The 27,749-nt window shown below is 35.8% G+C and overlaps 1 protein-coding gene across 1 annotated transcript; it reads left to right on the top strand.

Annotated features, from left to right (window-relative positions):
• The first annotated feature begins 46 nt into the window (after positions 1 to 46).
• Positions 47 to 26,880, top strand: dhrs11a (dehydrogenase/reductase 11a). The gene is made up of 7 exons (XM_052557893.1): positions 47 to 449; positions 20,643 to 20,852; positions 22,385 to 22,479; positions 22,572 to 22,701; positions 23,619 to 23,711; positions 23,794 to 23,859; positions 25,208 to 26,880. Exons 1-7 carry the CDS (start codon positions 315 to 317, stop codon positions 25,247 to 25,249), a joined length of 771 nt encoding a protein of 256 aa, XP_052413853.1. The 5' UTR covers positions 47 to 314; the 3' UTR covers positions 25,250 to 26,880.
• Positions 26,881 to 27,749: the final 869 nt, after the last annotated feature.

Raw genomic sequence — 27,749 nt, 5'->3', positions numbered from 1 at the left:
TTTCTTCGCCGCCGTTAATAATTAATCGCAAATTCAGCAGGGATTGGATCCGTGTGTGTCGAGGTGTTCCTGGGTGTTAACGATAGAAGATCAGGGAGGGCTGAAGTGATTTGTTCCCGCCTCAAACACGTTCCCTGATACCATTCTGAATTAGAGATATCACAGCACTGGCGGAACTGACACAAAGTAACAGCCGCGCGCAGTAGTGATACATTGTTTCAGTCCGGCGCGGATTAGAATTCTCAGTGTTCCATTGTGACATCGCGTCGCGCGGACTCTGATACACTGTATCTGTTTCTGGCGCGTCTGGTCTGATGATGGAGCGCTGGAAGGGCAGAGTCGCGCTGGTCACCGGAGCGTCTGTCGGGATCGGAGCGGCTGTGGCTCGCGCTCTCGTCCAGCACGGCATGAAAGTGGTCGGCTGCGCGCGGAACGTGGACAAGATCGAGGTAAGCGACGTTAAAAAGAGCTCTTTGACATATTGTGAGCGTTCAGAGGCCTCAGTGATGATCTAGACCTAGCGTTACGTGTGTTAGCTCACTCAAGTGTTTCTCCAGAAACGTGCGACTTTCCCTCAGGAAATAGACAGACAGACAGGCAGGCAATTGAAGCTTTTTTCAGAAGTTGGGTGTTCATTTGGAGAAATGACAGCTCGGCTGCAACCGACCTGTTACAGTGATTGATCGCGTGTGAAGTATTGATAGGTTTCGCCCCGCCCACTTTACACTACAATACAAAATCATACTACTGTACATGCATTTAAATACGTATTTACATCCAAGCCTAGGGGAGTTTAATGTTGTTTTATTGTTAGTTTGTATAATGTTAAATGTACTGTTATTTGGCTTTAGGAATAGTTTCCCTCAAAATGACCATTTTGTCAACGTTTTCTCTCCTCCATGTCTACCTAAACTCAAGTACAAGAGGAGGAGAATTCTGTAGTATGATTAATATATTGAGATTCTTCAGAACATCTCCTCTTGTGTTCCACATAAGAAAGTCATATGGATTTAGAAAATCATGACCAGCAGTAAATTACAATATTTTAATATTCTTGGTGCAATACAAGTAAGTGTCCCTTTAAAAAAAGAGCAGAAGGAATTAGATTGTTCACTGGTTTCTCACTTCAACATTCCTCAACCCTTCCTCATGAGCTGTCAATCAATGAGAGTCAATCAGTCTTGTCAATCATTTATGGGATTTTTTTTTAGCCCTGCCCTTGAGGTAGATACAGATTGTGTAGTTGTGTATAGAAGAATCTGAACTTTTTTTTATATAGGCCTATATATATATATATATATATATATATATATATATATACATATATATATATATATATATATATATATATATATATATATATATATATGTGTGTGTGTGTGTGTGTAAATATCTGTCTTAGAATAATAATATAATAAAATTGTTTAATATATTTTTTGTAATATTAATTATATTTTAAATTGTTTATTATATTATAGTGTATATATTATTATAATATTTACATTTTTGTATATTATTGTATTGTATATATTTACATTTATTATATTATTAATTGTAACTTTTTACGCCAGTGATGGACTTTAAAATTTTTTTATTTATACACCCCTTTCACATATAAAAAGATTCCCAATGTTTACATGGGGTGTTAATTATTATATTGTGCCAGATTCATAAAATAATAGCAGCTGAAAAGTGTCACAGTATAGAAAATTTTGGACGTTCATAATGACCCGTTATTGCAGCTTAGATTCAGTCTTTTTTTCTCAAACAAGCAGTAGTTACAGTCTGTTTTTATATTAAGATTTATTTCTAAAGATACGAGCTAGTTTGAATCCTCCTAATAAATATTTTGTTTGTTTGTTTAACTTCCTACTTTTTTTCCCATTGCTGATTCATAGAGATTGAATTCAAGTGTTTCAGTTCTTCGTGCGTCTGTACAGTGCAGTCCATTCATAACACGTGTGTTTGCAAAATATTGTTATGATGGTTAAAGGTTGAAAGTTATCACATGGTAAAAGCTCCTCCGATTTACTGCACCGCTTTAAAGCTTTGATTTTCCCGATTAATAAATGTTTAATTCCTGGAAATGCCTTTTTTGGCTCTCTTGTGTCATTTTGACAATCTGTCTGTGTGCGTACATGTGAACAATCATTTAAGAGGCTCTTCGCAGGTTTATCAATAACAAAGATAGAGGTGCAGTAAGTGGTTACTTTATGAGATCCGTATCTGCATAGTGAAACGAGAGACAAGGCGAGCTTTGTGTCTGTCTGATCACAAGGCACCACTGTAATTGTGTCAAAGGCTGTGCTTGTGTGTGTTTGTGTCCCTCAAGGATATAAACATTCACACACAGCAGCCCGATGCTCTGAGTGGATGTAAAGCACTCTCGTTGTCACCATAGTCAAATTTGACACCAGTCCTAATGAAATCTCACCAGTGCATGCATTGCCTGTTGAACGCTATTAGTTAAGCTTCGCAGCCCTGCTTTTGTATTCAAACCAAGAGAGACTGGGAGAATCAGTTAGAAAGGTTTGGGAACAGGATAGTGATGAACAAACTGTGGAAGTAATAATGTGGTCGCTATGGGAGACAGGATGGAATGGGAAGCAGGGTCTTCATTGGCAGCATCCGTTACATCAGATTCCCATTACTGTTCCAGGATCAGTTTTTCCTATGGCAACCTTTGAGCTGATGGGTCACTGATCTATAAACACGCCAACATACATGACTGCATGATGAGATCTTTTAGCATCTTTTGTTCGGTTTCTGTGGAAGGCCCTTGGACAACATGGAGTTCGAATTTTTATAATAATAATTATGTATGATATGTTTTTATATTGTTTATTTTCATATTGCTTATTGGATTTTAAAATAATTAAATTACTAATAAATACATTTTGTTTTAGTGATTGTATTTTATTGTTTATTATGTACTTTCATTTTATTATATATAGTGTATGTAAGCTGACTCATTTACACTCACCTAAAGGATTATTAGGAACACCTTACTAAAACTGTATTTGACCTTCTTTCGCCTTCAGAACATTCTACGTGGCATTGATTCAACAAGGTGCTGAAAGCATTCTTTAGAGATGTTGGCCCGTATTGATAGGATGGCATCTTGCAGTTGATGGAGATTTGTGGGATGCACATCCAGGGCACGAAGCTCCCGTTCTACCAAATCCCAAAGCTGCTCTATTGGGTTGAGATCTGGTGACTGTGAGGGCTATTTTAGTACAGTGAACTCATTGTCATGTTCAAGAAACCAGTTTGAAATGATTTGAGCTTTGTGACATGGTGCTTTATCCTGCTGGAAGTAGCCATCAGAGGATGGGTACATGGTGGTCATAAAGGGATGGGCAATGGTCAGGTAGGACGTGGCATTTAAATGATGCCCAATTGGCACTAAGGGGCCTAAAGTGTGCCAAGAAAACACCCCCTACACCATTACACCACCACCAGCAGCCTGCACAGTGGTAACAAGGCATGATGGATCCATGTTCTCATTCTGTTTACGCCAAATTCTGACTCTAATGTCTCATTAGAAATCCAGACTCATCAGACCAGGCAACATTTTTCCAGTCTTCAACTGTCCAATTTTGGTGAGCTCATGCAAATTGTAGCCTCTCTTTCCTATTTGTAGTGGAGATGAGTGGTACCCGGTGGGGTCTTCTGCTGTTGTAGCCCATCTGCCTCAAGGCTTCACAAATGTTGCATACCTCGGTTGTAACGAGTGGTTATTTCAGTCAAAGTTGCTCTTCTATCAGCTTGAATCAGTCGACCCATTCTCCTCTGACCTCATCAACAAGGCATTTTCACCCACAGGACTGCTGCATACTGGATGTTTTTTCCTTTTCAAACCATTCTTTGTAAACCCTAGAAATGGTTGTGCGTGAAAATCCCAGTAACTGAGCAGATTGTGAAATACTCAGACCGGCCCGTCTGGCACCAACAACCATGCCACGCTCAAAATTGCTTAAATCACCTTTCTTTCCCATTCTGACATTCAGTTTGGAGTTCAGGAGATTGTCTTGACCAGGACCACACACACCTAAATGCATTGAAGCAACTGCCCTGTGATTGGTTGATTAGATAATTGCATTAATGAGAAATTAAAGAGGTGTTCCTAATAATCCTTTAGGTGAGTGTATATACATATATTCATGCAGTGAAAAAGGTTTTGCCCACTTTCCTTCCTGTCCCTACGTGAAAAAGTAATTGCCCCTTAAATCTAATAACTGGTTGTGCCACTCTTTGCAGAAACAACTCCAGTCAAGTGTTTGCAATATCTGGCAGTGAGTCTTTCACTTCACTGTTGAGGAATTTTGGCCCACTCTTCTTTGCAGAATTGCTTTAATTCAGCCACATTGGAGGGTTTTCAAGCATGAATGGGCTGTTTATGGTCACGCCACAGCATCTCAATCGGATTTAAGTCCGGACTTTGACTTGGCCACTCCAAAACCTTCATTTTGTTTTTCTTGAGGCATTCAGAGGTGGACTTTCTGGTGTGTTTGGGATCATTGTCTTGCTGCATAACCCAAGTGTGCTTGAGATTGAGGTCACAAACTGAAGGCTGGACATTCCAGATGTAATGAGACACACCTTCCAAAAAGTTTCATCAATCCACAGAATATTTTCCCCAATATTTTTTTTTTTGGCAAATGTAAGATGAGCCTTTGTGTTGTTTTTGGTCAGTAGTTGCTTTTACCTTGGAACTCTCCCATGGATGCCGTTTGTGCCCAGTCTCTTTCTTGTTGTTGAATCATGAACACTGACCTTAATTGAGGCGAGTGAGGCCTGCAGTTCTTTAGATGTTGTTCTGGGTTCTTTTATGACCTCCTGGATGAGTTGTTGTTGACTTCTTGGAGTAATTTTGGTAGGCTGGCCACTCCTGAGAAGGTTCCCCACTGTTCCAAGTTTTCTCCATTTGTGATAATGACCGATCAATGGCTGCGTTTTTGTTACTTCCAAAATATGTTACTCTCTCAACACTGTTAGCCATAACATCAAACTCTGATTAATGCCATTTTTAACACTATTATACAAAGCTTCAGGACTACAGAGGATGGATTGGCATACAGTAGTTGCACTATACAGCCCTGTCCAGTCAGACAACAGTCTGCTCCAGTAATACTACAACTCCCTTCGCCCGTCCTGCTGTGAAACACTCACACTCATGAGCACTGGATCAGGCTCTTTGTCTTTGATCGGATTGATCTTTATCGCTTAATGTGAGATGTTTTGTGCTCTAAACCTTATCGCTTTCCCCCAGCAGTCTTCAGTTGGGTGTTACATTACACCTTTTCATACAATTGTTCAATATCTTAATTTAGGCTGAATCTGCAGTGTTGGTGAGTGTTCTGTTCCCTTGTCGTTGAAGCTCAATCTATTCCCAGAAAACAAGTGGTGCGTGACACAGTGCATGCAGGCCCTCCGCTTGTGTCATGATCTTTACATCATGCATGGAATCAGTAAGCTGGAATATTCCGCTGACCTTGGCAGCACTGAGTGTTTGGTTGGGCTCATGTGATCAGGGCTGCTCATGGCTGACTGGGATGAACTTTTCAGTGGCTTCTCAACTCAACACAGCACTGCACATTTTGTATGTCTGCCTTATCTACACGCCTAATTCAGATCAGCTTGTTTGCAGAAAGCTGCAGGAAACCAAACTTGTTCTATTGGATAGGAGAGGCTGGATGTTTGCTGAAGATTAGTTTTCGTAATAGAAACAGATTTGGAGAAATGTAGCATTGCATCACTTGTTCACCAATGGATACTCTTCAGTGAATGGGTGCCATCAGAAGGAGAGTCCAAACATCTGATAAAAACATCACAATGATCCACAAGTAATCCACTCCACTCCAATCCATTAGTTCACATCTTGAGAAAAAATAAATCATTAAAGAGTTGTGAGGTTGTTTTGGCGCAATGGATAAGACACATGCCTTTGGTGTGAGAGACCCGGGTTCGAATCCACTGTGAGACACCAATGTGTCCCTGAGAAAGACACTTAACCCCTAGTTGCTCCAGAGGCGTGCGACCTCTGACATATATATAGCAATTGTAAGTCCAAAACATCAGCTAAATTAATAAATGAAAATGGAAAGCTTACTTAGCTTTGTGCACTAGCAGATTTGTTTTTGTAATTTAGTTGATTGTATATTTGCCCATGTCGTTAATACTTCAAGAATTTCTCAAATCAGGTTGCAATAAGAGAATTTACATGCATATTTTACATCAGTGATGCTCGCTCAAACTGATGTTTTATTAGAAAAAGGTTGATTTGAGGGGAACCGTTCAAACAAATCCTGATCAACACAACTAGATCTGTGCAGATTAACGTGGTTGTGGCTTTGCATGAATATAAAACATCAGCATGTCTATGAGTTTATTCAGTTTAATCATGTCTTGTGCACATATCTGGTTGTTTTGCCATAAAGAAAAACAAAAGCCTTAATGATTTCAGCATTTACTGTAAATGTAGTTTTCATCTTTAATGAGTTACCTTTGCACAACAAAACTCTAGTTTACTTGCAGAATAGGCATCATTTGCAAACATTTTTTATTTTTATTTTAGCTTTTACCTGATAAAGAACACAATTTCAGAACATTCATCTTGTTTTTTTGATTTTTTAACAAAAGTGGTGTCAGATTGTGCATGTAAACGCACTCGCTGAAATTGTGTCAATGTACCCAGATAACAAAATATGTTCTAAAAATGAATCTGAATGTTGAACAATGTAAAAAATAATGTTTTTCTGCATAAACGTTATTGTAGACAATCAGATAACTCAGAATGTTAACGTTAATGGAAGAACTTAGAGAAGCTTGCTAGAAAGTTCTGAGAATGTTCCCTGTTAGCCGAATACAGCAATGTAAGCGTTAAATGACTGAAAATCTGCATGTGTTTGATGGTACACATGAATAGGAAATGTCACTGTGCAATGTTGTTATTCCTGTCTGGATTCGCAGCTTTCTCAAACCACAGTTCCCTGAACTGATTATTCCAGTTGTCAGTTACAGTAATGGATGGCCTTTGTGTATGTTTTGTTGCAACTGAAACATGCGTAACCAAACCAGTTGTGGGCACTTTTTTACTGCATCAGATTACAAGGGCTAACCCTGGACGATGACATCAGCCACCCGTCCATCCCTTCATGAGTCAACATCCATCAATCCTCTCTCTTTTCATCTGGCTCTTAAAGGAACAGTTCAAATATAGACAGTTCAAGTCAAATATATTTATATAGCGCTTTTCAATGTAAACATTGTTTTTAAGAAAATTGTTAATATTTGTTATTTTCATATCTTCATGTCTTACAGTTGTGTTTAACAGATTAGAGCTCAGTGATAATATAGTTTAAATAAAAATAGTCATTACTTATGCTCGTCGTTTCAAAATAATATGCTTTATTATTTCTGTCAAAGAAACAAGATTCATTTTTGAACATTTACGCTGCTGTTTTCCAGTTTGAAAATTGTGACCTCAAAGAAAATAAAAAAATCTAATAATATGTCATGCAAAAAAGTTTCTATATTGTATATAAATCGTAAATCTTAGTTCTAAAATATTTAGACAAACTGGATATTGATCTTTGTCGAGCAAGTCAAGGCAAATCTGCTTTTAAATGCAGCATGAACAATTCATGATTTGTGTGTGTGTGTTGCATGAATGAAATGGTTTGGAATGACACAAGACTGAGAATTGTTGATTTCTACAGAGAAGTAAAGCCAGTGTGAAATCTGCTCTGTTAGATCTGTGGAAAGCAGTAAGCGCGGCCCCAGTCATCAGATTTGATGCCAAGTTTCACGGCTCTCGTAAAAAGGCACTTAATCAGACCTCGAATAGCCTTCACAGACTCTCAGTCGTCTTCCTGTGGCCGAGGATGGAGGCGCTGCAGCTAATGAATTCTGTCGTCTTGGCAGGAGGCTCATTGTATTTGTTTAAGCGCGTCACTGCGGTGCCATCAGACGGACCCGACTCTTTTAGTTTTGCTTCTGTTGTGAGCGCTGGGCTGTTTGCCAGCCACAGTTTGAGTAAAGAGGGTTTTTCCCCACTGTGCTTTGAAATGCATTGTGCTTCATTCACACTTGCCATGCTTTTACTCTCTAGCTCTGTTCCAAAATCTAGTGAACTGCCTACTTAGACAGCGTTATAAGACATTATAGTTTGCAGACACAAAGCTACCTTCCCCTCTCCAAAGCTGCATTTAGTGGATAAAAAATACTGTAAAATCTGAAATATTATTACAATTTCAAATAACTATTACCTATTTTGATATATTGTAAAATGTAATTTATTTCTGTGAAGCAAAGCTGATTTCCAGCATCATTACTCCGGTCTTCAGAAATCAGTCTAATATGCTGAATTGCTGCTTAAGAAACATTTCTGGTTATTATCAATCATTTCTGGTTATTATCAATCATTTCTGGTTATTATCAATCATTTCTGGTTATTATCAATCATTTCTGGTTATTATTATATTATTATAAGCAGTCGTGCTGCTTCATATATTTGTGGAAGCTGCGATACAATACATTTTCCAGGATTCTTTAATGAACTGAATGTTCAAAATAAAATTTTTTGTAAAATTGTGTCTTTACTGTCACTTTTGCTCAATTTATTAATGCATCCCTGGTGAAAAAAAAAGCTAAATCCTACAGGCTCTGCACATATCAACTTTACTTTAACTGTGACTACACAGCATCATGCCATTACTATGATAACACACATAAATCAGCTCACAAAATGCTGAAAGTGCACTGACTACACCGCACACACTGATATATGTCTAATGCAGTGCCTGCTGGTTAAGTAGATAAGTCTGTTCAGCAGTCTCAGAGAAGCTAAAGAAAAAGTGTGCTTGTATCTGACACAACACATGGGTCGTCATGTCTCCTGCAGGTCTTGGTGTGTCAGCTCCACATCCAGCATAGAAAACCGCTCCAACGCTGCACACAAACCAGACATGTAGGTCACACATGGACATGTTAGGGGGACTTAATCTACACTTACATAGTCTTTCAAAAGTGCGACTGTGCAGGTTAGTAAAAGTCCTGATGTTTATCTACACAAGCATCTATCACACACACAACAAACACTCCATTTTCAGAGGATCTGTGTTTCCCTCCACAATGAAAAGGCATATTTATAATACACATTTCTTTCAGCTTGAACTTCCCAACATTTGGCCAAAATTAAAACATCTTTCAATAAATCAAATTCCGAAAATCTTGAATGGCAGTGGCATCGTACTGAAGCATGTTATGCAGATGCTGATCAAACAAATCTGTGGATCTCTCCTGAACTCATGCAAATTGTGACCAGAACTGATTCTGTAAGCATTTATACACCATCACCTGATTTACATGATTCCTGTAGTCAAACAACTCGAGCAGCACAAGCAAGAAAAACACACTTTTTTATTTGTAGTGACTCTGTGCATTACATTAAAAAAAAAAAAAAACTTTTGATGAATGGCAATGCAATGCTATTTTTAATTTTGTCTTCTCATCTGAAAATTTTGAAATTTAGTCAGTTTTGATGTTAACTGATCAAAATTCATGTCTCTGGAAAATAGTGATCCGTGACATTGTATTCCATGGAATATTAAAGATTTATGTGTCAGAAAATGAGGAATCTGTGGACCCATCAGTGGTCTTTATTTCAAATTAAAAAGATAAACTAGACTTTTGGGGCAAGATGGGCCACTAGAATAGACACCAAAGCCCAAGTGGCATGAAGTGTGATTTATTTTGTTTCTTAATAACTCTTATAATTAATGGGGTTATTATTCAATATACACTTCATGTACACTTCAGACATCTCTGCTTTTTATTCAAACCTATAAGCTAGTTGGGTAAAATATATCAATTTGCATTCATAGTGTTCCTATTATTACATTTACATTTAGCAAATGTTTTTATCCAGAGCGCTCTTTGATTAGTTTTACCATTTGTGCCATACAACTATATTAGCAAATATATTTTTCTTTCTATCTTTTGATAACACACTGGCTGGTGCATCACCATCCTGCACATGCTAAGCTTATATCTAAATATATTACAGTTTAGATGCCCATTGTTCTTAAGGGTGGCATCTTTCCTCATTTTACCCGTGTGTGTGTGTGTGTGTGTGTGTGTGTGTGTGTTTATCCAAGCCCAAAGATGGAGTGCATCTAATATTTCTTGTAGAAATGAGCAATATGAGCTTTATATCGGCACAGAGGAGGCCTGAGATATGAAAGCAGATGTGAAGGGCCTCCGGGGGACGTCCCTTGTCTCCTGAAAGCCACTGTCTCTACACTAAATGACATCAGAATCCAGGAGCAGACGTGGATGTGTGTGGGTTCATTGAGTGCATGGAGACCTGCTGAGAGAGGCAGAGATGCAGGGGAGAAACAGCCCTGCAATAAATCAAACGTGATTATAGTTCATAGCAAGACTCAAAGCTATGTTTATTTCTTATTGAGTAGTTTTATTCTCACAGTGAGTGTGTCGTGTAGTTTCATGAGGAAATATGCTGAAAGGCTTTGTGTGGAGTAATCTGCGATTATACTGAGCTGGTGCATGATAATGAAACCCCCTTGTGCCGTGAGATGGATTCATCCGTCGGTGGCCAGACGGTCTGAGGACGTGCCGCGCGACCATGCTGTCTTTCTATTACTGTCTGCGTGTGAACAGTGTCTTTCTCTGAACAGCCGCTGGAAACTGATGTCGTGTTAAAAGGCATGCAGATCGTCTAGGGTGCAGTTCTTACGACTAGTGTCTCCTACATGCATTCAGGCTTTGCATTTAATCAGCATTGAAACATTCTCCCAACAAAACACTTCAGATTAAATATCACTCCAAACAAGATTATTTAGGGATTTTTCTGTGCCTTTAAAACAAGGGGAGAGAGAAGTGCCCTCTATGTACTAAGTTTGCATACTAAGCATCCTTTGACAGCTCAGTCAATCTTCTTCTGTATCTGCTAGAGGAGATCTGTTGAAGTAATCACTTTTGTAGGAGAAACTGGGCCATTGCTTGAAATTCACATTTTCATACTATCATATTTGTCTCTTATAAATGTAGAATTCATGACATTGTATATTGCTTTTGGAGAGGTTGCATAAGTCTGAATCCCTGTTTTATTGTAGTGATATTTTTCTAGTATTGTTTATTTATATTACTTGTGACCCTGGACCACAAAACCAGTCTTAAGTGTCAGTCTTTCCATTGATGTGTGGTTTGTTAGGAGGACAATATTTGGCAAAGATACAACTATTTGAAAATCTGGAATCTGAGGGAGCAAAAAAAATCTAAATATTGAGAAAATCATCTTTAAAGTTGTTCAAATGAAGTTCTTAGCAATGCATATTACTAATCAAAAATGAAGTTTTAATATATTTACGGTAGGAAATTCACAAAATATCTTTATGGAACATGATCATTACTTAATATCCTAATGATTTTTGCCATAAAAAAAAATGTATAATTTTGACCCATACTATTTTTTTTTTTTTTGGCTATTGCTACAAAGATACCCCAGAGACTTAAGACTGCTTTTGTGCTCCAAGGTCATAAAATTATTTTAGTATATGATATTATATTATTATTTATAAAACTATAGTGTTATATTTATAATTTTTTCATAATTTTTGTAGTTCCTCATTTTTTCTTTTTTATAATATAATTATAATAATTGTATTATCTTTTATTTATATCTATTTTAGTTTTAGTATTTTTATTCCATTAACTTATTTTTAAGTGGACGTTTTTCATCATTGTATCACTTTTGAATAACTATATTTTATTTCAGCTTTATTATGGTTAACAATAGCAGCACTGTGTTCTGCAAAAAGTACATGAAAGAAAGAAAGAAAGAAAGTAAGATTAAAAAGGAAAGAAAGGAGGAAAGAAAATGAATGAAGGAAAGCAATAAAGACAGACAGAAAGAAAGAAATAGCACTTTCTTTACATTAAATGCTATATATATATAATTTTGGATGTCATTGTTCATTTTTCAAATGATGTTTTATGTTCGAGCAAAACAGCAGTGACTGTCAGATTTATCACTGATTTATCAAATGTCACTCATTACACGTACTGAATGATTTTTGAGGTGGAGATGAACCATTATCATCTGCTCATTTCTCTGCTCTTGGCCTATTTTATGAAGGGTAATGCAGAGCACTTGGCTTTTGGTCTTACCGTCTCACACACACACACACACACACACACACACACACACACACATACATCACGGCCGGATGCTTCTCATGGTGCTGAAACTAAATTGGATGGCTTTCCACACACAGAATCTGAGACTCTCACATTCTCCATCTCCAACATACACACACACACACACACACACACAGAGGAAACTCAACACTCACCAAACACTCTTTGATGAAGAAATTAAACTCTGCCTTCAGATCCTCCAGGAATGATCATTTTTACAAGATTTACATTCATGCATTTGCATACATTACATTAAAGGTTTACTTGTGCATGTTAATAATTCAAGTATTAATACTTTTTCTGTGTGTGTCACACTTACTGTATGGAAAAAAAAAACACACACGTTCAAACCATCCCATATTCGTATAGATATTCGTCTAAATAAAAATGAATGCAGTTTCATGATCCTGTAATAATTGTGATTAATTTCTCCTCCACTGGCAGGAGTGTTCAGTCTGTGTCTCATTAAACTCTTAACTGTTAATGATGTGAACGGCTGATTCCCATGTTACTAAACATTGAGCTGATTAAAGATTACAGCGGCTTTACTCCCTTACACACACACACACACACACACACCTTATATCATCTGCCAGTCGTCTTATGAGTTTCTACTGTCCTACATTTCCCTTCTGTGTTCTTCCATCCTTTGTTTTTAAGTGCTCTCTGTCTCTCTCTCTATCAATGTTTATAGCACGATATTCAGTGATCACTGAATAATGATTTATGGTTCACTGATAGAAAGTTTTGATAAGATAATACACTGACATTTCTTAAATTGTTATTGGGCTGTTGCAATGTTCAATATTAATCTGTATTTATGTATCTGCTCTAATAATGGATTAAAGGGGTCATTTTTTTATGTTTAATGGAAGAATCACAGATTTCATTAAATGAAAAGAAGAAATAATGCAATTTATAAATTTTTGTTTGTAACAGTGTTATTATTGGTTTTATAAACAAACACACACATCTAATGCAAGTCAAAAAGCAATATTTACTTTATAAGAAAAACATTTTAATATATGGAAAATGTCAGTGACTTCTTTGTCAGTGAACATTTTTTGTGTCGTGGCACAAATTAATCTTATGAAATTCATTCACATTTTATATTTGTCTACAAAACACCAGCAGAAGCATTTAGGTTCAAGGAGATTTTAGATGATCCTTTAATCAATGTGCAAATATAATTCTACATAATTTAGCAGATTTCTTTCAGATTTGTCTGTTTGAAAACAACTAATATAAAGCATTTTATGATGTTGCATATTGGTTTTATTATATATATATATTTACATATATATCAATAATTTGAAGCCATTACTTTTTCCTTGCAAAAATGAATTTGATTGACTGCTCTTCCGTTGTCAGTTTGACTGAATGCATGTGTGCGCTCTATGAAGTATTTGGTTTATTTTATAAAAGTATTAAGTATTTGGTGTGTTTTCCAGAAGCTCACGCTGTACTTCTGTCATCTGTCACGTGTTTGTTTCACATAATTAGTTTTAATTGCAGTAAAGTGACGTTAAAGACGAAGGTTCTCTGCTCAAATACCTGATTAATCAATAATGAAACAGCCTTATTGAAAATGTGTCCATCTCCATTATGGATTCTTAGTGGTTTTATTGAAAAGTAGTGGCAGTCCTGCTATTTGTGTGTATATATATTTACATATTATATATATTTTGCTTATATTATTTACATATCACTGTTCAACGGTTTGAGCCCATTGAGATATTGAGATACTCAATACTCAAAATCTCAGTACTTTTTTTATCAAGGCGGCATTAAATTGATCAAAAGTGACAGTAAAGACCTTTTTAATATTACAAAAGAATTAGATTTCAAATAAATGCTGTTATTTTGAACTTTCTATTTTCTCAAAGGGTCATGGAAAATGGTTTTCACAAAAATATTGGGTAGTACAACTGTTTTATACATTGATAATCTGAAATGTTTCTTGAGCAGTAAATCATCATATTTTCATGATTTCTGAAGATCGTGTGACACTGAAGACTGGAGGAATGATGCTGAAAATACAGCGGAGCATCACAGAAATAAATTATATTTTAACAGATATTCCTATAAAATAGTGTGTGTGTGTGTGTGTGTGTGTGTGTGTGTGCTCTTGTTTTGTGACATATCACAATTAAAGCTCGTCTTCAGGTACTACCAACAAAGTCCAACTTAGCAACCTGGTTTCCATCTGCACATGAGCCGTTCTGCCTGCAACATCACAGCCGGCAAAGAGAGACGATCGCGCACATCCTTAACGGCTGCTCTGCCTATAAAGGACTGTACATCGCGCGCCACGACCGTATCGTTGCACTCTCAGCGAAGGAGCTCAGAGACAATGTCAGCCATACCACAATCCACTGTAACGAAAAGATCAAGACAGACTGGTTCCCCCTCCCACATGAACAGTGCGTTACATTGGAAACCGCCATAAATCACTTACCAAATACACCTGATATAGTTGTAAACTTGTAATTAATGAATACACCAAAGCTGTTACAATAATAGAAATCGGTTGCTCTTTTGATGCCTACATGGACACCTGCTATGCTTCAAAACTGTTGAAATACCAACCATGGTACAATGTTTTTAATAACTCTGGCTACTCTTGTAAAGTTATTGCCCTCATTTTTGGTAGTTTAGGCCATGTGCACAAGTTGTGTGTAAGAGGCCTGCAGATCTGTGGACTACATAAGAACAAGGCCAAAAAACTGACGAGATATTGCTCTGTATCAGCAGTAATCGGTAGCCTCTACATATGGAGGCGCAGGTGCCACCTTTACCCTTAATGTGCAAAATGGACTGAGATATTGGCTGCTGTTGTACATCTTTCTGTCAAATTTGGATTAAGCCATGATATATGCTTATCTTCTAATCCAAATAAAGAATTTAAATGTGCTCTTGTTTTGTGACATATCAGGACACAACTCTGTATAATGTCATGGGTATGACACAGGTATTACAAGGAGAGGGTGACTTATGAGGACATAACCCATGTCCCCATTTTTCAAAACACTTATAAATCATACAGAATGAGGTTTTTTGAGAAAGTAAAAATGCACAAAGTTTCCTGTGAGGGTTAGGGTTAGGTGTAGGGTTGGTGAAGGGCGATAGAATATACAGTTTGTACAGAATAAAAACCATTACACCTACTTTACACAAAAACAAACGTGTGTGTGTGTGTGTGTGTGTGTGTGTGTGTGTGTGTGTGAAATATTGCATATATTTTGATGTAAATTGAGCACTTTGCGACTATTTGAAATATCTTAAGTGTTACCCAAGTACAATTTAAGTACACTGATGCAGTTTCTGCTTTTTTTCTGTGTGTGTGTGTGTGTGTGTGTGTGTGTGTGTGTGTGTATTTATAGTAGACTGTGTTGCTCAGGAGTGTGTCAGTCAGAGCTGGTTGATGGAATCAGGTTGGTTCAGGTGTTACACAACCCTGTTCCTGACGGCCGCACCCTTCCTGTCCTCTGTTTTCTGATCTCTGATCTCTGATCTCTGTGCAGAAGAACTAAATCAACAGCTCTCCGGTCAGCGGCGGCGGTCATCAGAGCTAATGATCCATCATTAATGACCTGGCCGGCGTCTGCAGGGTTTGAATGACTCTGATTAATGATTCAGCCCAACCTTTGGACAGCTGTAATCTATCACAGGTGGAAGTGTGTGTGTGTGTGTGTGTGTGTGTGTGTGTGACTAATCAGCAGTGCCTCCATGTTTCGCCGACTCCTCAAACACGCCTCCTCTGTATGTGTGCATATAAGAAATATACAAATATTATTTAAGAAACTATTAATAGAAAAATTTATTGATTACACTTATAATTTAATAAATCTGTAAATAAACTGTTCAATCTTATTTAAGAAAACCTTTTCAAGTAACTATTCAAGTTAATATTTATTATATGAAACAAAAATGTTTGAATAAAAGAAACCTTTGAATAGATTTTCCATCACAAGAAATCTAGCTTCCATACTTATCCTGACCAAGGCTGCATTTATATAATCATAAATACTGTAATATTGTGAAACATTACAGTGTAAAATAGCTGTTAGGTGTATACTTCAGTATAGACGGCATCAGTGCTGGTGCGTCTGACAAATGAAAATCTACATGATCAGGGACTTCAGTTATGAGCAAAAAATCAACAAACTCAAGTATGATACAAATAAGACTTTGTTAAGTACATAAACACTTAAACTAGTCTAAAACACACACACACACACACGTACAGTTGGCATAGGAAAAATGGTTAAAGCTTAAGCAGTAAAGACGAGAGAAATAAAGACATGGAGCTATGGTATGATTTGATATTCAGCAGATCTACAGCCTGAAGGAAACATTAGTTTCTTTGTTCAAACACAGCTTTGTAAAAAGTGCTTATGATACTTAATGAATCCTTTAATGAGACTAAGTTTGATACTTGATCATCTCGCCCGTTTGATAAAGAGTCCTGATGTACGTTGGGGCTCCAGTTGGTCTCTGCTGACGTGAATTGATGAGACCAGTTTGAATCAGAGGATCTTGATGAATCAATAGTCAAGGCCGAAGCCTGGCACAAGTTTAGTTCAGCATCTTCTCCAGGAATTCCTGAATCTAGGAAGAACCGCCTGATCTGGTAATCAGTGATCTACATGGGGGATGATGTCACACCCTCAGGATTTAAGTGGGCCAAAGAGGAATGGTACCTTTTGGGAAGTTTTACACTCTTTGTCTCTAGTATGGTGTCTTGCATATGAAATTAGATTGGGGGGTTCAAGAGAAGAATCTTTAAGATTCTTATAAAACTAATGTGTCGCATAGGCATCAACATATACACTCTCATTTAGATCATGAAAATACGAACTCCTAGATACCAAAAATCATATAGATGAGGTTATATTAACTAGTGATCCATCATAAACACGTATAAAACATATAAAATACACAAAACACAATGTACAAGAACAGTAACAGCATACACAATGCCCCAATGTATATCTGAATTAATTCAAAGAAGTTTTTTCTTTGGAGTCCATTTTTATGTGCATTATGTGTCTCTTTTTGAGAGACTTGAGTTAAAAGTGGCTTAGCTACATTCCTGAGTGTCGTAAACCTAGTGTTATCAGAGAGTGAGTGGGCCTTTTGTTTCTGTGGAACCAGAGGCCTGTTCTGCCTTTTTTGAGGTGATAGTTGCATTTTGGGGGAAGGGTCCATAGACCCTTTGGTTAGATGAGGGGGCTTTAGATATTATTTGTTAAATATAACAAATAGATGTGTGTGTGATTGGTCCAAATGCTACATTTGTAAGAAGCGTCTGATTGAATGAGTTGTGACTATTGTAAGTCTGAGCTGTTTCTGGCTCTTTTGTTCACTTCCTGTTTCATTGGGCGGCTCAGATCTGCATCATTACTAATGAAGATGTGAATTTAAAATGACAGGCCAAATTGCTCTTCGCTGCAGGTGAAATGAGACACGGATCAGGAAGGAAAGGCGTGTGTGTGTGTGTGTGTGTGTGTGTTTATGGCTCAGAATTCCCCAAACGTCTCTCCTTCACACCAGGTTTTTCCTGCTTTTGTACCTATTTCCATACGGTCGTAAGAAAAGAAAAGCCAGAGTTATTAATATCTTAATTAAAAGTCCTAAATAATATTAGTAAATTATTATAAACTTTTTAGACCTGCATGAGTATATTTGTTGTTTACTAATATATATATATATATATATATATATATATTATTATTTTATTTTATTTTTTTTTTTTTTTATGTTTTCAGATATGTACATGTTGTACTTTATAGTAAACAGTATTGGGATTATTTATTTCTTTATAAATATTTTAAATAGATATTTTTTGTTAATACATATATTTTTATAAATACATACTTAGAAGTTGCAGTAGGAGAAAATACTAAAACACATTATTTGTCACATTGTTAACATATATTTATTTATTGTATTATTATTAACTGAAGTGTGGTTCATTTTCTTATTTTCATTTATTTATTAATTTATTTGACGTTTTTTAGTATTATGAAGAAGAAAAAACATTTAGGATCACATAATTGAATTCAGTCATTAATGTGTAGATTCTCATTAATTTTAGGGGGGCTGGCTTATAAATGTTGTCGCCTCTTAAAGTTGAAGTTCAAATGGGTCCGGATATTTTTTTGTCTGTAGTAGCAGTGACGCTTCATTACTTTGATTTGGCTTCAAGGGTTCATCCAGTGCAGACACACTCACTGGGAGCCAAACCCGGCCCCTGTCCTGGGCCCCGTCTCTCTCTTATGGCCCATCTGCCCCTCAGGGATGGAAGAGAGCCAATCACAAGCTAAGTAAGTCTCCCCAAAAAAGAACCAATCAGCCGCAAGCTGAGTTTACTCACTGGTGAGAAAGAATGACTTCGGACAAATAACTTGAAATACTTTGGCAGCCTAGCACTAATGCTATGTGTGTGTATGTATATATTTAGATATATATTATAAGTATATTTAACATAGCCTGAAATGTGTGTGTGTGTGTGTGTGTGTGTGTGTGTGTGTGTAGGCTATATATATATATATATATCTCACTAAATGAAATCTGTGCATTATACATTGGTGGGCGTCAGTACATTTTGGAACTAACTCAAATGAGACATGATTTTTTATTTTGCCCTTATGTTAATTTTTGTAAATGATTCATGTAAATAATGCAATTTTGAACATGACATTGATTTAGATTTTTTTTCATTAGTGTGAGAATCCTGATGCTCTGCTAAAAGCTCATTTTTGTCACCGCTGAAGAGTGCATACAGGACGGTCTGTCTCTTCCAAAACCTAGTGAACAACCTCTAGAAGCAGAGTTTTAAGTGCACTAATAAGGGAGCTCATGTGGTGTGTGTGTGTGTGTGTGTGTGTGTGTGTATAATGACATGGGTATGACACAGGTATTACAAGGAGAGGGTGACTTATGAGGACATAACCCATGTCCCCATTTTTCAAAACACTTATAAATCATACAGAATGAGTTTTTTTGAGAAAGTAAAAATGCACAAAGTTTCCTGTGAGGGTTAGGGTTAGGTGTAGGGTTGGTGAAGGGCCATAGAATATACAGTTTGTACAGTATAAAAACCATTACACCTATGGGATGAACACACTTTACACAAAAACAAACGTGTGTGTGTGTGTGTGTGTGTGTGTGTGTGTGTGTGTGTGTGTGTTTTAATGAGTGGACTTATTTGAGCTATTTGTCAGCACTATTGATGTAAAGTGAGTGAAATTCTGTCAATGCTTTACCCGTTTATAGACCCATGTGTGAGAGAGAGAGATTGGACATGTCCCGTCATCTATCACTGTCTGCATTTTACCCACTTAGTGATTTTAGATGCAAAGAGTTTGGATTGAATGAGCTTAAAAAAATAGAAAAAAAAGATAAAAGTAAGAATCAGGAGCCAGTAAATGGAGGAAAGTGCTCTTGAGCAGACAAGAGAAATTCTCTTGAGTTTTGACATGTGCCATAAAGTCTTTCTTTTCAAAAAGCAATTAGTTGACGTGTGTATGTTTTGTTATTCAGAACTTCTGCCTATCAGAAAGTACTGTTAATTATTTTTGATTATGCATTTGTTGGATGAAGTCGGTTTACCTTTAGCTGTGTTTTTCTGTTGCCACTCGCTGAGGATGATTGTGTTAAACGATCGAAATGCTGCGATCATGATAACGGTTGTTGTAATTGCAACTTGCCCACAAATTACTAGTTTAGCAATATTATTATTCTTGTAATTATTGTGGCGTGAAGATCTGAGTCATTTGTTTTAAGGACATTTATATAATTAGCCTCTAAAACTAAAGCATGAATGTGCTGAATAACTTATATTTATTTCTTAAATAAATACTATTTAATTTATATTTAATATAAATGTAAAAAAATAAATCAAATATATGTTAGTATTTAATAAATATGTTTTAATATTTAATCTAATATTTAATTTTTAATAACATTTACTTTTACTAATGTATACTTCAATTCAGCAGGTATTAAAAAGTGACAATAAAGACATTTATGAGGTTACAGATGATTTCTATTTGAAACCTTTTATTCATCAGATTATCAAATTAGAACGATTTCTGAAGAGTGGGGGAATGATGCTGAAAATTCAGCTTTGATCACAGGAATAAATTGCATATTGCAATTTATTAAAATAGATAATGGCTATTTTAAATTCTAATAATATTTCCCAATATTAGTGTTTTGGCTGTATTTTTAATCAAAAGTTGAGTGAAAAGGCCTTTAGTGTCACTTTTGACCTTAAATCTGTTAGCAGTGCTTTACAGGGACGCATCAAACCGCTTTCTCCGTATGATCTCAGACAGCTGTCAGTCTCCTCATCCTTCTCAGAAGACACTGAAAGATCACTGTTCAAACGTTTTCTGTTCTTGTCCTTGCAGAAGCTGGCAGCCGAGTGTCAGAGCGCGGGATACAGCGGCACTCTGATCCCCTATAAGTGTGATCTGTGCAACGAGGAAGAGATTCTGTCCATGTTTTCGGCCATCAAGACGCTGCATCAGGGAGTGGACGTGTGCATCAACAACGCGGGTCTCGCTCACAACGAACCACTGCTCAGCGGAAGGACAGACGGCTGGAGGAATATGATCGATGTGAGAAACACACACATCATTACTCTTGCTGTCTATGTAGGCAGCATCCCGGCTGACAAGAGACTTGCAGTGCAGTGCTGTTCGATATCCTTTTCCAAGCAGTCATTGTGTCTCAAAATGCTGCTTACATTTTAAAACAGCTATGGAATGGTCACACTTTCAACCATCGTTTTTGCATTTTTAATTCGCGCTCAAAGTGAGGTTAAATGAACTTCTGTAGGCACTCAAACAGCACTTCATTGATTTGTTTCTCTCACTCAAAAGCACTTTCCCTAACTGAACAGCGGCTTGAACGACAGCAGCTGTTGTTCAGGCAATGTGCATCTGCCAAAGCCAAGGTCATGGGTTCGATTCCTTGAGAATGCATGAACTGATAAAATGTAAACCTTCAATGCAGTGTAAGTCACTTTGACTGCCAAATGCATGCATGTAAATGTACATGCAACAACTAACAGTTGCATCGCATTGCATTGACATCTGGAACCTTCATTTTTTCTTTATTTTCTCATTAACCCATTTTTCCCCATTTTGTCTTTTTTCCTATACTATACACTATTTTTTATTCATTTTAATTGTTTTTGTCATATTAATTTTAAAGGAGTAATTGGTTTGTTTAAGGGAAAGTGCATTGTACAGGCATTTCTAGTCTCTTGTAATATTTGTGTGAGCTTATATAACACTGCACCAAAACAGGCTTTTAATCTTTGCAGGAGAGAGACCACTTCAAAAGTCATATATGTTTCAGTACTATTTATTTACTTTATGATTTTTACTAATATTTTTAATTAGCTTTTATTGTTATATTTTAATTTTTCTGCTATTTTGTTATTATTTTATTGATAAAATAATAGTTGTATTTATTTATTTAAAGTATTTTTAATTTAGTGTAATTTTATTTTGGTTCGGTTTCAATTCAGTTTTTAGTACTTCAACATAAATATATTTCAGTAAGATGCCTTGACAATATTTCAGTATTTTCAAGTAGTATAAGTTGAATAACTAAAATTACTAAAACATTTTTTTTATTATTATTATCTTATTTTATTGTAATATTTTCTGCCACATAATAAAAAAAAAAATTAAATTGTCACTTTTTATCTCACATTTCTGAATTTAAATCTCACAATTTTCTTCTAATTCCAAGTTTACATCTTGCAAAGTCTGTTTTTTGTTACTATTGTTGTTTGTTTCTGCCATAGCAAAAAAACACAATTGTGGTGAAAAAAAAGTCACATTTTATTTTATTAAAATTTTTCTATTTAGTAAACGTTAACAACACTGGTCAAAATAAGCTTCATTTTGTTTATGCAAAATATAAATTCTAATTTTTTTTTTTTTTGTTCTGCATTGATTTGACTTGCCTTGTATTCAAGGCATACGTTTAATCAGTTGATGCTTACCTTGGGAATTGAACCCATCACCATGCATTGCTGCTTCAGCTTCAGGAAAGAGTTTTAAGTTATTTAAAATATGATCTAGACATGATCTGGATCTTTATCATCCATTCATACACCATCTGTGTTCCTGTGCAGGTCAACATACTCGCTCTGGCCATCTGCACGCGTGAGGCCTACCAGTCCATGAAGGAGAGACACGTGGACGACGGACACATCATCAACATCAACAGGTGCTGCCCTTTACTGTGTTTGAGTTGTTGACCAGCAGAGATGTGCTGCTGTACACACTCATCCGAGGCTGTTGTTGATGATCTCTCGGCAGTATGGGGGGTCACAGGATGGTGCCCAGCGCTGACGAACACTTCTACTGCGCCACCAAATACGCTGTGACCGCTATGACAGAGGGACTGAGACAGGAGCTACGGGAGGCCAGGACACACATCCGAGCCACGGTGAGCCTGTGCACACACACACACACACACACACACTTATTATAGGTAACTAAAATTAATACCCTAAAACCTCATGTTTTTAATTTTAAATAAAAGAAATCTTTACTAAAATGAAATATATAAAAATATTTTATTTCAAAAGACTCACAATACAATGACTGAAGCTATAACCAAAAAATTTAAATAAAAATTAAGAACTAATTCAACATATGATTAAAATCTAGAATAGCATCTTAAGAGTTACTGAAAAACTAATAATTAGTGAAACATGAAAAGGAAAAACTACAAAACATTTAATCATTTTAAAATTAGTGCTGTCAAACGATTAATCACATCCAAAATAAAGGTTTTTGTTTACATAATATAGGTATGTGTACTGTGTTTATTCATTATGTATATATAAATACAAACACATGCATGTATATATTTATGAAAAATATTTTATGTTTATACATTAAATATATTTATATATAATATAAAATCTATAATATATATATATATATATATATATATATAAGAAGTAAATAATTAAGTAGATATTTTAGGTCAAATGGTTTCAGATGACAAAATAGTTGAGGAAAAATATTTGAGATTTGAGTTAAATTTAATAGTGTTTAAAATTAAATAGCTAGCATTTTAGTAATATTCTTTCATTAATTTTAATGTTCTCTTTTTCTTATTTCTGTTTGGTTGGATATTAATTAATGTTACCCAATATCAAAGAGTTGTTTAATTAGTGCTTAAATTGCTGTTGTAGATAATGAAGTCATCAGTTAATACATTCATTTAATGCCAGGTCATGTAATAAAAGTTCCAGTAATTATAGCAAATATTAATAGATTTAAAAAGACTAATGGCTGTTCCAGGTATTCAGCATTGTCATATTTATGAACCTATCAGTTTTCCTTTTCTCCTAGTGCATATCACCTGGAATAGTGGAAACTGAATTTGCCTTCCGGCATCACAACAGCGATCCGGAGAGAGCCGCGGCTGTTTATGAAAGTATAAAGGTAAACAGATGGTGTGTGTGTGACGTGTCTCTTCACACAAATCCTGCTGTTTAACTGCATCATGGCTGTTTGTCTTCTACAGTGTTTGAAAGCAGAAGACATCGCCAGTGCTGTCAGATACGTCCTGAGCGCACCGGCTCATGTTCAGGTGAGTCCACAACACTTGCAGCAAATCTGAATATCTGAATGATTTCTGAAGATCATGTGACACTAGACCGGAGTAATGATGCTGAAAATTCAGCTCTGCATCACAGGAATAAATTACATTTGACTATATATTCAAATAGAAAACAGTTATTTTAAATAGTAATATAATATTTGATTTAATTGAATTTGCAAATTGTGGATCAGTGATTTGTCCGGGACAAATTTTTTTAGTTTTTATTTTATAACATTATCAAGTTCAAATTAATTTATGGACTACAAAGACGAAAGCTTCTCCAACTTTCTCTTCAAATCCTTAAAACTTGTCAGCATTGATCATGTCAAACAAATGTTGCACCATAAAACAGATGTTTATTTTAGAAGCTAATTGTTTTCAGAAAAACAAAACAGCTTTAGACTTAAAGGAATAGTTCACCCATAAATGAACATTTGAAATGAAAATGTACTCATCCTCAGGCCATTCAAGATGTAGATGAGTCTGTTTCTTCATCAGATTTGGAGAAATGTAGCATTGCATCAGTGGATGCTCTGCAGTGAATGGGTGCCGTCAGAATGAGAGTCCAAACAGCTGATAAAAACATCACAATAATCCACTAGTAATCCACTCCAGTCAATCAGTTAACATCTGGAGAAGACAAACACTGCATGTTTGTAAAAAAAAAAAAAAAAAAAAAAAATCTGTTATTAAGATGCCTTGACTTCAAACCACTGATTCTGGCTAAAATCTAAGTCCACAATCCATAATAACACCATTAAAACTGTGATGGCTTGATCTGTGCAGATTACTCTCGTGATTCAGAAAAACGACTTTTTCACATTATTATTATATAGAGGAAACATTATTTTGGATAACAAATTTTAGCCAGAAATTTAAGTTAAGGCATTAATTATGGCCTTTATTTTTTGAACATGCAGCTTCAGAATTAACTGATGGACTGGAATGGTGTAAATTATTGTGATGTTTTTATCAGCTGTTTAGACTCTCACTCTGACGGCACCCATTCACTGCAGAGCATCCATTGATGAGCAATTGATTTCTCCATATCTGATGAAGAAACAAACTCATCTACAGCTTGAATAGGCTGAGGGGGAGTATACATATTCATTTTTGGCTGAACTTTACATTTTCAAGTAGTCGTAGGTGATCTGTTACAATGTAAGGAGAATAATATCCTGTCCGATCATTGACTATAGGATCCTTGAGCTGATCTTCAGACGGCAGAGAGACAGACTTATTAAATCACAGCACTATCACACTCATCACCTGCAGATCGATCTCTATTACATTTGTCTGACTCTCTCTCTCTCTCTCTCTCTCTCTCTCTCTCTAGATCGGTGACGTGCAGATGCGTCCGGTGGAGCAGGTGTCGTAGGATCGGATCGTGAACGGGACGACACCTGCTGGCCAAAAACATGTATAACACTTTGTTTTAAAGAACTGATTGAAGGGTTTGGGTTTGCAGATCGGATCAAATCGGTGAAGGTGGCGCTGTGTGGCTCGATCTGACGCGACGCACAGCGAGATTTCTTCTGTTTAATGAGGGGAAGCTGTCAGGCTTTTCTCTTAAAAACACACATCGCCAGAAACCGGAGATTGAATGTGTGTTACTGTCTGATACGGTCATGTGAGACCGGTTACACCGAGACCAGTACGCCGTGAATTGCACATCTTTTTTTTTTTTTTTAGGTCATATTACATGTCTGTTTTAAGAGTGTGACGATAGGAACAGTCGCTCGGTGTCGGGTGAGGTGATGTTAATTAGCCTGCTGTATTAATTGTGTCAGGAGTATTGTAACTTGAACTGTAGATGTGGTTCTCATACTGTACCTGCAGAAGCTACTGCTCGTTTGAAGCGGTGAAACGAAATCAAATCAGCGCATGATTCATGAGAAAGAAACCTGTTTGACTCCAGTCTCACTCCGAATCAGAAACCGAGTGAGAAATGTTGGTTTTACACTGAATGAATTGTACAGACGTTGGAAAATAAGTATGGAAACACTGTAGTGAGAACTTGAAGATAAATAATAGTTGATATAATTAATTCTTATTGATTAAATGAGATTATGATTATTGATTATGAATAAATTCCTTTACTTTTTGCTGTATGTCACCACTACATCTCAAAACTAAGCAAAACTTGATTTCTTCGTGTATTTTTTCTATTAAAATTCTCATATTGTTAATATTTGGGAAACTACCTTCATTTCACCAGTGGGAACTTAAATTAAATTACATTAAATTAATCAAATTCAGTACTTGAATATCATGAAACTTGTTTAGAACGTGTCTAGTTCACATTCACAATAAAATAATTATATATTGTGACATTATTTTCATTTTGCCTTTTGCATATTTTTTTAAATATACTTTTTTCTTTTTTTAACAGTAATTACAAACAACATATAGTATTAAAATAATAATATAGTGTTTGTTTTACTGCTTGTATATTTAAATAAAAAATAATTTTAAGTTTATTTAATACAATAAAACTATTACATAATGGTTTTAATTATTACAATAATATCATAATGAGAAATATGTGTGCTTTGTGACATTTTTCCCCATGATTCATTAACATAATCCAAAAAGACTCTATTAAAATAGAGTATTTATAAAATTATTATATTACCTGTTTCCTTTTAAGGATTTTTTTTTTTTCGATTTCTAATAAATGGCAACAAATTACTAAATTATTAACACATTTAAGATGTAGAGTATTTAATATTATTGCACTGCCTTGATGCAGATTTAAATGAAAATAATCATTTTATTACAGTAATTTTTTAATGTAATGCAGTAAAACAATTAATGTGCTTAATTGCAATTAAAATAATGTCACAGAAAAATCATTATGATCCTAAAAAGATGCATCATTTTCTTATTTCTTTTGTTTTTAGGGTGAAATGTATGGCATATGTACATGTTTTCTTGAGATTCGCTCATTTGAATTGGGATCTTAGCTGTAAATGTACAGCAGGTTGGGAACAAAGAACAAAGTCTTAATCTGAAGCTATTCTGAAATGTTCCTGTTATAATGTATAATGTTAACAGTATTTGGTTTGTATATTTTTAGCATGAATTATTTCTGAATTCGCATGAATGTCAGCTTTTAATGCTTAAGAATCTGAAGATGTCCAAAATAAGGAGCTCCTGCTGTAAAGGAGAGCGAAGGGGGCAGTCGTTGAGCGCACTGAGGGTGAAGTTCACTGCATGGATCCTGCCTGAGCGAGGCTTTATCTCACGTTGGACTGTTGTTCAGTCATCACGCCCAGATAGATTAAACCAAACACCTGCTAATGAGAATAAAAGTTTATGGGCAAAAAAAATGACTATTTTGGGCTCTTTTTTATGTCTTTGACTGTAAGGTCAACTTGAGGTCAACAATCTTTAATCTAATTGATATCAGCATGAAATCCTATGGCACTGCTCTGCAATGCATCCTACAGTAAACTGAAAAAGTCTTAAACCCTAAATTATTTCTGTCACATATGAGATGAATCCTACTGATAAAAAAGTTAACATTTAGGCCAATATTTCAGATTTTCGGTATTGGTTTGTTCCCCTTGGCTAGGGTTAGGCGACATGGCCTATTTTTTTTTTTTTTTGAAATATGATTTCATCATGATTCTATGTCATGGTTTTTATATTTTGCAAGCTGTTTGAGCATCACAACAACCAAACTAATTTCCCTATAAATAACGACAAAGCCTTTCAAGGTAACAACATATGAAAAAGGATGGAGGATATTTAGGCCAAAGTGGGTGAAGATAAAAATCTGTCATTATTTTATCTTTGTTATTAAAAAATTTGAACAAAGATGCACATTACAAATACACATAATATACAAATAAAAATAAAGTGTTTTATTTTCA

Source organism: Carassius gibelio, chromosome B5 (genome assembly GCF_023724105.1).
Source record: "Carassius gibelio isolate Cgi1373 ecotype wild population from Czech Republic chromosome B5, carGib1.2-hapl.c, whole genome shotgun sequence".
NCBI lineage: Eukaryota > Metazoa > Chordata > Actinopteri > Cypriniformes > Cyprinidae > Carassius > Carassius gibelio.
This window is presented reverse-complemented; position numbering and strand designations above follow the sequence as displayed.

Bases quoted from the DNA above. Each gene is read 5' to 3' on its own strand.
- dhrs11a (XM_052557893.1), top strand. From the start codon at position 315: ATGATGGAGCGCTGGAAGGGCAGAGTCGCGCTGGTCACCGGAGCGTCT. The intron at 20,853-22,384 runs GTGAGAAACACA...GTTCCTGTGCAG, and splicing joins GCTGGAGGAATATGATCGAT to GTCAACATACTCGCTCTGGC. The intron at 23,712-23,793 runs GTAAACAGATGG...TGTCTTCTACAG, and splicing joins CTGTTTATGAAAGTATAAAG to TGTTTGAAAGCAGAAGACAT.